Raw genomic sequence first — 10,728 nt, 5'->3', positions numbered from 1 at the left:
GCATAGCCCGCGCTAATCAAGTTTTAGTCTGCCTCGGGACAAAGTGACTAGCGTGGGAGCGTATAACCAGCGCACGACCCGCGCTAGTCACAGGTAACTCCGTTTTAAGTTTTTTTTAAACTTCTTTAACTTAATAACACCCCCATTCTTCTTCTTCCAAACTCTCCCAACAAAACCCTAATCTTTTTCTTCTTCTTCTTCTTATTCTTCATCAAATCTCCCCACCTCTTCATTCACCCCATACCCCATCTCCTCTAAGGTATGTCTTCTTCATCTTCTTCTTATTAGTTAATTTTTTTTATTTTTCAGATTAATTTCGTTTTTTTTTTGGTGAACATAGTTTTAATTTTCTATTTTTTGTTTGATTTTCAATTTCTTTACATATATTTAGTATAATGTCTTCAATTGTTTCCTTGTTTAGTTTTCTTATGTAACATTATTATGTGGTTGTCAAGATTGTATATTTTTAGGATAGTTTCTTAAATTTTTCTTATTTAACATTAGAATGTAGCATTTATAGAAGATTTAAACATATGTTTGATGTTTGGTTGGGTTGAGGAAGTGAAAAATTAGGAATATGGTGGTGTAAAGTAGTAATTGGGTTGGTTGATGGTGAATACATTGTGACATAGGGTTGGAAAAAGCTTGAAACTCAACATGCTCACAATGTGTTTGAAAAAATGCCTCTTTGGAGGAAGTGATGTGACCAACTATGTGGTAAAGTCTAAGTAGCCCGGTTTGGTCACCCAATTGAATAGGGCTAACTCTAAACTACTTGCAGGTATTATGGCCCCTCGTAAACGGCCAGCATCAAGTTCCTCATCCGAACGCCCAACTACAACAAATGTTGGTGGACGACCCAGAAAATCAGTTGATACTAGGCCATTCAACAGTCAAAAGTTTGTGTTAGCCAAGACACAAGACAGATTTAACAAAAAGGAGGAGAAAACAATAGTGCCTGAACAAGCAATGGATGCAAATGCTTTGGCTAATAATTTTCCAAACCTAGCAAATGAGTTGAGGAGGCGTGGGCTTGACATATTCTTCGAGGAGCCAATCACGATGAATGTAATGCTAGTGAAGGAATATTATGCCAACCTTCCGGAACATGATAACTACAATGTTACAGTCCGAAAGCGACAAGTCAATGCATCTATAGAAACAATTCAGGATGTGTACAGGCTACCCCCAGTGGAGGAAGATTACATGGATATGTTCCAGGCATATAACAGCAAGCTAATACCATGGTCCACGTTCACCGACATAATTTGTCGCCCAGATGCAGATATCCAATGGTATAAATATGGGAACAAGTTCCACGCTAATGCCCTGAAGTTCGAGGCCAAATGTTGGTTGTACTTCATCAACGGTTGTCTCTTGCTTTCCAAGAATTTGACTGAAGTAAACATCCCTCGAGCTTGCTTAATATGGTGTTTCATGAATAGGGCATGGTTTGATGTGCCATTGTTGATACATAAAGAAATTTTCCAGAGGGTTAGAATTCAATGCTACGGGTTGTATTACCCATCTCTTGTCACCCTACTGTGCCTTCGAGCCAATGTACCAAACAATCTTGTTACAGATGGACGACTAGCTAAAGTCAATACTTTCACGGCTAAAATGGTAACCACAGGTAAGGAAGTTGTACATCCAGCTGAATTGGTTGCTGCTGATTCTGATGACAGTGACGATGAGGAAGGAGAGGACAAACAAGAAGGAGTTGACGATGTGGAGATGGGAGAAGATGCACCACCTGCACAACCACAAGCTTTTGATGCAGCAGGACCGTCTAGGGATGGTTGGGGACAAAGGATAGACCGCATGGAGCAGAAAATCACTGAAATTAAAACATCAGTGACAGTTCTGGGGAGACGTGTTGATGAAATGCAAGTTCAGTAGAAGAAAACGGAAAGCCAGCTCTTGGGTTGGCTTCGTGCAATTGGTCGGGCATGCAATGTGGATTCAGGTTCTGTCTCCGACCAGGAGTGACTCCTCAGGGAAGTATCTTTGCTTCATCTCTTGTTTATAATGAAAGACATGGGGACATGTATCACTTTAAGTGTGGGGTGGAGGATTCCTGTTCTTAAATGTTTTGGATGGTAGTAATTATTTTGGATTTTTTGGTTGTTTCAATTGTTTTGGATTGTTGGAAAGTTTTGGTGGTGTGGTACAATATATAATGTTTTGGGATTGCGTGACTATTTCACTTTTGTTTTTAAATGTTTTGGTGATCTAGTATTGTTGGAGTAATTGTTGTCTGTTCTTAAACATTTTCAGTAGATTTGTTTTTAGTAGTTATATTGGCATGACCCAATGACAGATTCTTTTAGATAGGAGTTCTTGAGGGACTGAGCCCATAGAAAATAACAAAAAGATTTTTGTTTTTATTTTTTTTATTTTTAGATAGTATAACAAATCCCCCTTGGTCTTTAAGCCACAGTTCTTTTCCAAGAGTTTATATATATATATATATATATATATATATATATATATATATATATATATATATATATTTTAAACCGGGCATATGTAGTTTTTAATTTTTGTTTTCATTTTATTTATTTGTATATTAAATAAAGGGATGAAAGCTATAGAAGAGAACTCATAGCGTTGACACACCTGAACACATTAGACCCTAGAGTGTAAAACGCTTAGTCTTAATTGTTGAATCTCACTGAAAGTGCCTTAATTTGTATGTTTGTACTGAATTGAATGCTCGTAATGGAGTGTTTTGATGAGTTGATCTAGAATTAGTCATATGCCATGTGTGGTGAGTATTTGTGTAGTCCATGTATTGTACTTGTGTCTAGAACTTGCCCGGTATGTGAGTTGAAGCGAAATTTTAGGTGATTCTCGGTTTGAAAAATGATGTTAGGCTTTCTTTGACCTTTTTGAGCTTAATTGCTTATTAAAAATAAAATTTGTCCCTAGTTAACCCTTTTGAGCCTTCAGACTTTTTGTTTGGCACCCGCATTACAAGCCTATACCCTTTTGTTCCTTATTGACATTGTTTTGATCCTTGTGCCTCTTAAAGCACTTTAATTGTGAGAAGAGCGCTAAAAGAAGTAAGAAGGAAATAAGTGTGGGGTGACTTTTGAGTGGAACCAATAAAAGGATGAAAGGTGCACTTATGTTGTAAACGAATACACCACTAGCAGAAATTGAGTGACAAGAAAAAAAGAAGAGATAATTACATTGTGTTTTGCTCTAGCTAGTGGGAATGAATTAATATAGTGCTTAAAGAAGAAGGGCGTATTTGTGGGATGATATTGTGTATAAATGAGAAGTGGGTTGAAGAATTTATGCTGAATATTGCTCGTGTGATGTGTTAAAGTGCTTAGGGGTTGAGTCACTATTCCTAAATTCATCCTACCCGTCCCTTAGCCCACATTACAACCATGAAAAAATCCTAATTGATTTTGGATTGAGCTAGCCTACATTAGTAGAGATTTACATTAAGGGCAAGCTTATGGTACCAATTGCATGCATGTGACCTCGTTTGTGAGAGTGAGTGATTTCCTTGATATATGTGAATATATGAATTGAATGTGGGGGATTGAACTCAGTTTTTGTTGATGTAATTTTGAGGGCATATGAATCGTAACGGAGAAACAAGTCTTGATTTCTGTGTAGAGTACTTTGAGGAAGCGTAAATATTGCATGACACTTGAGAGTTGACTTTGAGGCTAGGATTGTTCACTGCTAGGCGTAATATATGTACAATGTTCTAGGTGTAATGCGTGAGGGGAAATGGTTGAGTGAAGAATTCTCTAAAAAGAATATAGTGGATTGCTCGAGGACTAGCAATAAGCTAAGTGTGGGGTGTTGATAATAGGCTAAATTGTTTAATATAGCCTATGTTTTAGCTCAACTTAAGGATGGTTTACTATTGTAAATGTTCAAATAATGCAAAAATTGGCTCTAATCATGACTTTAATGTCTCATAGGAGTTCAATAAACAAATGAGGATTTATGATGGTAATTAAGTGAAAAATGGAGTCAAATGACGAAAAGTTGAGCAACAACATCTTAACAAGAGAAAACCCCACTAGCGCGGGTCATGCGCTTGTCATGAGCTCCCGCGCTAGTTCAATTGTTTTGGACAGAAAGAAACCCCACTAGCACGGGTCATGCGCTGGTCATGCGCTCCCGCGCTAGTCCAGTCCGGGAAATAAATTATTTGGGGGCAAAATGGGAAATCTGGGAGGATCCACTAAACTTACATAAAGTAAAGCTCCATTATTGAGAGAGGCATCAGAGATTTTGAGGGAGAAAAAGCCATAGAAGAAGGAGGAGCTTCATCTTGGAGCTAAGAAAGGAGAAGAAGAACAACATCTTGGAGCAAGGATTCAAATAGTTCTTCTAAACTTTCTTCTATTTGTTTGTTTATATTATGTTTAAAACTTTTATTGTTGATTTTTGTATGATTATGAGTAGCTAAAAACTCTAGTATTCTTGGTTCATGGGTGTTAGATGATCTTGTTGTTTGAAGCATAGATTGAAGATCTTGAATCTATCGTTATGAGTTGTTTATTTGATTCTGCTTTTAATTATTTTACTGTGTAGCTAATAGTGAAATATTATTTATGAATCTTAAATTAAACTTGACAAAGAAAATTCTTGGTTGCATATAGAATCAAATAGAACAAGTTTTGAATCTCGGGCATCGGGTGAAGAATTTGCAATTAAGATAGACATATACTTAATTGCCTTGTTTGGTTGAAAAATAGGAGTTGTAAATGCATTCTTGCTAATATTAATACCATAGACATATAGGTATTAGTTTAACTTGAATAGATGCATAAGAACTCGAAAGATTCTTATGAATATTATTAACCCTATAATCAATAACCCGGATAATTCAATAAATCAATCTTAAGCTAAAATAGTAGCATGATCTCTAGCAAGTCCATGACCCTGGAATATCTTTACCCAAATTGTTATCAAAATATTGTGTAATTGGTGTAGTAATTTTGTATTGAATTATTGTTTAATTACTAAGTAAATTGTAAATTGGTTCTTTATATATTTTGTGATAATTTAGCTTGAATTGATAATTGTTTGAGTCTACATCAGTCGATAAGTTGATCACAATTCCTCGTGGGAACGATACTTTACTTACTACTATATTACTTGTCGATCGCGTACACTTGCGTGAGTGTTTTGGTCGCAACAAGTATGGAGGCAGGGATTAGCCTTATGCAGATATGGAGGCAGGGATTAGCCTCATGCAGGTGTGGAGGCAAGGATTAGCCTCATGCAATATGGAGGCAGGGATTAGCCTCATGCAGATATGGAGGCAAGGATTAGCCTCATGCAAATATGGAGGCAGAGATTAATCTCATGCATATATGGAGGCAAGGATTAACCTCATGCAAATATGGAGGTAGGGATTATCCTCATGGGAGTATGAGGGACATGGCTTAGTCCCATGCAAAGAGCGAGTAGCAAATAAGAGTAGTATATTTCTTGGCTGGAGATATATTCGGTGTCTGATGGCCCGGTTGATAGTGAATTTGCTTTGTGTATACATGTTTACGAATGCTATCGCTACATCAAATGTGCCTGCATTCAAAGAAAAATTGTCAGTTTTGTGGGAGGAGGTTGGTTCATGCCTTTGTCTGCTGGCCTTGCTTTGTTCCGTTCTAAAGGCCTTATTTCAGTTTCCCTGGGTAACACCTGGCTGTTACGAAAATAGAGTTTTTCGAAAATATGCAATTATTGATAAAAAATAGAGTTATTTTAGAAACATATTGGAGTATTAAGTATTTTAGATGAACTAGCGATTGTAACACATTTCAGAGACATTGAAGCTTCCTCATGTTAGAATTTTGAGGGTCCTCCTCAAAATTCTGCCCCAGTTTGGTAGACGATCCTTCGGCCGTTTGCGAGCTTTGTTGAACCTTTTCCGGAATTTTGATAATCCTTTTCAAAATTCTGCCCCAGTTTCTTAACCAATTTCTGACTTTCTAGCATGCGATGACGTCGACTGGACTTGCTCCGGAATTTTGAGGGTCCTCCTCGAAATTCTACCCCAGTTTCTGATTTTGGGAAAAATGGAAATTTCATCATGAAAAATGGAAATTCAGCTTCCTGTATGATTCTTAAAGAAGGAATCTCTACCTCGGCTGGGATGACAACTTCGGTACCATAAACTAGCATATAAGGAGTTGCCCCGGTTGACGTGCAAACTGTGGTACGGTATTCCCACAAAGCGAATGGTAGCTTCTCGTGCCACTGTTTGCGATTTTCTACCATCTTCCTTAGTATCTTCTTGATGTTTTTGTTGGAAGCTTCTACGGCTCCATTTATCTGAGGTCTATAGGCTGTAGAATTCTTGTGCTTGATTTTGAAAGTCTCACGCATGGCTTTCATCAGATCACCTTTGAGATTGGATATATTATTAGTAACAATGGACTCGGGAACTCCGAATCGGCAAATAATATGATCTATGACAAAGTCTGCGACAACTTTCTTGGTGACAACTTTGTAAGATGCAACCTCTACTCATTTTGTGAAGTAATCAATGGCTACCCGAATAAACCTATGCCCATTTGAAGTAGTGGGCTTAATCGGACCGATGACATCCATTCCTCAGGCGATGAATGGCCAAGGTGAGCTTGTTGCATTGAGCTCATTTGGCGACACTTTTATCATATCGTCATGCACTTGACATTGGTAGCATTTGCGAACACAGTGGATGTAATCTGTCTCCATGGTCATCCAAAAATAACCGGCCCTAAGTATTTTCTTGTCCAACATGAAACCATTCATATGCGGGCGGCAGGTCCCGACATGTATCTCCTCAAGTAGCTTAGAAACTTCTTTTGCGTCGACAAATCTTAACTATCCCAAATCAGGAGTTCTCCTATAAAGCTTTCTCTACTGTGAAAGAAGTGATTGGACAATATCTAGAGTGTGTGTTTCTGAGTGTGGTTTGCATGCTCCAGATATTCTCCTTTCGCCAAATACTCCTTGATGTCATGGAACCAAGGCTTTCCATCCATCTCTTCCTCGACATGAGCACAGTAATCCGTTTGATAATGGATTCTCACTAGGATGGGATCAATGAAATTCTTATCTGGATGTTGTATCATGGATGACAACATGGCTAATGTATCGGCAAACTCGTTCTGAATTCTGGGCACATGTTGGAACATTATCTTTGTGAACCTCTTTCTCAATTCCTGCACATGGTGCAGATATGGAAATATCTTGGAATTCTTGTGGCCCACTCTCCTTGTACCTGGTGCACAAGCAAATCTAAATCATCGATTACCAGCAGCTTCTGAATATTCATGTCGATTGCCATGTTGAGTCCTAGTATGCAGGCTTCATATTATGCCATATTGTTGGTGCAGGGAAATCCGAGTTTAGCAAATACCGGATAATGTTGACCCGTTTCTGATACCAAAACTGCTCAAATGCCCACTCTTTTGAAATTTGCAGCTCCGTCAAAGAACATCTTCCAACCATCGTATGCTTCGGTAATGTCCTCTCCTCCGAATGACACCTCTTCATCAGGAAAATACATTTTCAAGGGTTCGTATTCTCCTCCCACCGGATGTTCAGCAAGATGATCTGCCAAATGCTTGCCCTTTGACTGCCTTTTGAGTTACGTAGACGATATTGAACTCATTCAACAGTATCTGCCACTTGGCTAGCTTCCCAGTTGGCATAGGTTTCTGAAATATGTACTTCAAATGGCCCATCCTGGATATGAGGTATGTGGTATAGGCACAGAAGTAATGCCTCAACTTCTGAGCCATCCAGGTTAGATCACAACAAGTGCTTCCAATAGAGAGTACCGTGCTTCGTAAGGTGTGAACTTCTTACTTAGGTAGTGTATACCTTGCTCCTTTCTCCCTGTCTCGTCATGTTGTCCCAGAACACATCCGAAGGCTCCATCCAATACAGATAGATAGAGTAGCAAAGGCCGTCCCAGCTCTGGTGGGACCAAGACCAGTGGTATGGACAGGTATTCCTTGATTTGTCAAAAACCTTCTGATAATCCTCGATCCAGCTTGTTTCAGCATCTTTCCTCAGCATCTTGAAGATAGGTTCACATAACTGTGGACTGTGCTGTGAAGCGACTGATATAGTTGAGACGTCCTAGGAAGCTCATCACGTCCTTTTTGCTCCTAGGCGGTGGTAACTCCTGAATAGCTTTGACCTTGGATGGATCCAGCTCGATCTCTCGATGACTGACAATGAAGCCCAGTAACTTTCCTGCGGGAACTCTGAGTGCACACTTTGCGGGGTTCAGTTTCAAGTTGTACCTTCTTAACCTGTCAAAGAACTTTCTCAAGTCCGCTATGTGATTCGCGGCCCTCTTAGATTTGATGATGGCGTTGTCCACATATACCTCTATTTCTTTGTGTATCATATCATGGAAGATGGTTGTCATGGCCCTCATGTAAGTAGCCCCAACATACTTTAGACCAAATGGCATCATTTTGTAACAGTATACCCCCATATGTAATAAAGGCGATTTTCTCTACGTCTTCTTCGTCCATCCAAATTTGGTGATAACCTGCGAAGAAATCCACAAAGGATTGGAGTTCATGCTTGGCGCAATTGTCGATCAGGATTTGTATGTTTGGTAGTGGAAAATCGTCCTTAGGACTAGCTCTGTTCAAATATCGATAGTCAACACATACTCGAACTTTCTCATCTTTCATCGGAACTGGTACAATGTTGGCTAACCAAGTTGGGTACTCAACTACCCTAAGGACTTTGGGTTTGATCTGATTAGTGACTTCCTCCTTGATTTTCAGGCTCATATCTAGTTTGAACTTTCTAAGTTTCTGCTTTACTGGTGGACACATGGGATTGGATGGCAGGTTGTGAGCCACTATGGACGTGCTCAAACCAGTCATGTCATCATATGAACGTGCAAAAATGTCCTCATACTCTTTTAAGAAATGAATGTACACCTCTTTCTCCATCGGCGATAAGTGAATGCTGATGCGAGTCTCCTTGACGGTCTCGACGTTCCCTAAATTTACTGCTTCGATTTCGTCCAGGTTGGACTTAGGCTTAGTCTCAATGTTTTCAACTTCCCTAACAATTTCCTCAGGTATCTCATATTCTTCATCCGAATCACTATCCTTATGTTGCGTTGCCTCATTACATGTCACAGTCACCGGTTCATTAGGAAAAGTAATAATAATACTATAGAAAAAATATGGAATATAATAATGAATAATAAAGAGCAATGCATTTGATTAAAACTGAAACATCCAAACAAGTACGACTCGATGAATCGAGCATTTATTTTGAAATGAGTAAAAACAAAATTACTTAAAATATTAAATACCTAGAATGGCTATAGAAATAAAATTTGCTAAGCTACCCAGGGACTCGACGGGCCAGGGATGGTATGACAGTCCAGTTCCTGAGAACAACTCCCTTTTCCACAGTCCGAATAGTCAGGCCTTCTTCCTCCTCCTCCTCAATTATTGCGCTGTAGACCATGTCTTCATCCTCCAAGAACAGATTTCTCAGCCCAGCTAATGCTTCTTCTTCTATAGCAGTTCCCCAAATTGTATCATCTTGGTGAAAAGTTTGACCCAAATGTGGCACGGGTTGCTCGAGAGGGTAATAAGGTCCACGCCATAGAGGTGACCAATCATTATACTCTTTCCATGTATACCTATATTCGATACCGAAGGTAGTACCATGATGATTCAGCTGTATCGGCTTAGTAATACCCTGGAGATTCTTCCCAAACCCTTTGCCGGATTCATACCCAGACCATGTCAGTATGCTTTTTATTTTGCTGCTCCACTATTTGTCTTTCTCGACGGCATTGACACGTTCTATGTGATGATAGGTTTCCTCTCCTAACCTTTTTCTATTTCCAATAACCGGGATAGTTTGACTGGTGTAAATGTGGTTACTCCCATCTCCGTAAATGATCACCTCCTGATGGTTCCATTCGAATTTCACAGCTTGATGTAGTGTGGAAGCTACAGCTCCAACTGTATGTATCCATGGTCGGCCTAATAGAAGATTGTGTAAGGCTGGTATGTCGAGCACTTGAAATTCAACGTCGAACCAAGTTGGTCCCATCTGTAGACAAATATTAATTTCCCCAATCATGGCCCTTTGAGACCCATCGAAGGCTTTCATGTTCATGCTTCCTGCCCATGTTTCATGGAAACCTTTGCCCAGTCTTTTCAGAGTATCCAACGGACAAATATTGAGGCTTGAACCTCCATCAATCAAGACCCTGGCGATGAAATTGTTTTCGAATTGCATTGTGATATGTAATGCTCGGTTGTGATTCAACCCTTCAGACGATATCTCATCCTCGTGGAAGATTATTTTGTGACTTTCCAGCACCTGCCCTACCATAGTGGCCATCTCTCCACAGGTGATATTGTTGGGCACATAAGCTTCACTCAACACCTTCAACAAAGCATTCTTGTGTGCCTCTGAGTTTTGTAACAGTGACAGTATAGATATCTGAGCTGGGATTTTGTTCAAATGATCAACGACGGAATACTCCCGTACTTTCCTCCAAAGGTCATCTGGTCATATCTCAATGACAGGTTGCTTGGTAGAGGCATCCTTACTTGGTCCTCCTAAGTGTTTAGGTGTGTAGATCCTTCCGGTTCTAGTCATTCCTTGTGCAACATCGGATTCCTCCATCTTTGACTTTCCTTTTCACCTAGCTTCAGCAATGTAATCCCAAGGTATTGCTTTTCAAATTGAAAGGAGGTA

General features: G+C 39.4%; 2 protein-coding genes across 2 annotated transcripts; both read right to left on the bottom strand.

Annotated features, from left to right (window-relative positions):
- Positions 1 to 6,911: 6,911 nt before the first annotated feature.
- Positions 6,912 to 7,312, bottom strand: LOC138870196 (uncharacterized). The gene is made up of 2 exons (XM_070147987.1): positions 7,247 to 7,312; positions 6,912 to 7,187 (listed from the first exon to the last, which is right to left on the bottom strand). The coding sequence occupies exons 1-2, from the start codon at positions 7,310 to 7,312 to the stop codon at positions 6,912 to 6,914; spliced, it is 342 nt and encodes a 113-aa protein (XP_070004088.1).
- A 256-nt stretch (positions 7,313 to 7,568) lies between these two features.
- Positions 7,569 to 10,368, bottom strand: LOC138870195 (uncharacterized). Its single transcript, XM_070147986.1, has 5 exons — positions 9,851 to 10,368; positions 9,356 to 9,655; positions 8,436 to 9,174; positions 7,852 to 8,082; positions 7,569 to 7,760 (listed from the first exon to the last, which is right to left on the bottom strand). Exons 1-5 carry the CDS (start codon positions 10,366 to 10,368, stop codon positions 7,569 to 7,571), a joined length of 1,980 nt encoding a protein of 659 aa, XP_070004087.1.
- Between the last annotated feature and the right edge of the window lie 360 nt (positions 10,369 to 10,728).

This window comes from Nicotiana sylvestris, chromosome 6, assembly GCF_000393655.2.
Source record: "Nicotiana sylvestris chromosome 6, ASM39365v2, whole genome shotgun sequence".
NCBI classification, from domain to species: domain Eukaryota; kingdom Viridiplantae; phylum Streptophyta; class Magnoliopsida; order Solanales; family Solanaceae; genus Nicotiana; species Nicotiana sylvestris.
The sequence above is the reverse complement of the archived record's forward strand: the minus strand, read 5'-3'. Positions and strand labels throughout refer to the sequence as shown.

Bases quoted from the DNA above. Each gene is read 5' to 3' on its own strand.
- LOC138870196 (XM_070147987.1), bottom strand. From the start codon at position 7,312: ATGGCAATCGACATGAATATTCAGAAGCTGCTGGTAATCGATGATTTA. The intron at 7,188-7,246 runs GTACAAGGAGAG...CACCATGTGCAG, and splicing joins TAGATTTGCTTGTGCACCAG to GAATTGAGAAAGAGGTTCAC.
- LOC138870195 (XM_070147986.1), bottom strand. From the start codon at position 10,368: ATGGCCACTATGGTAGGGCAGGTGCTGGAAAGTCACAAAATAATCTTC. The intron at 8,083-8,435 runs GTATGTTGGGGC...GTCGCTTCACAG, and splicing joins ATGATGCCATTTGGTCTAAA to CACAGTCCACAGTTATGTGA. The intron at 7,761-7,851 runs GTATACACTACC...TGGATGGCTCAG, and splicing joins GACAGGGAGAAAGGAGCAAG to AAGTTGAGGCATTACTTCTG.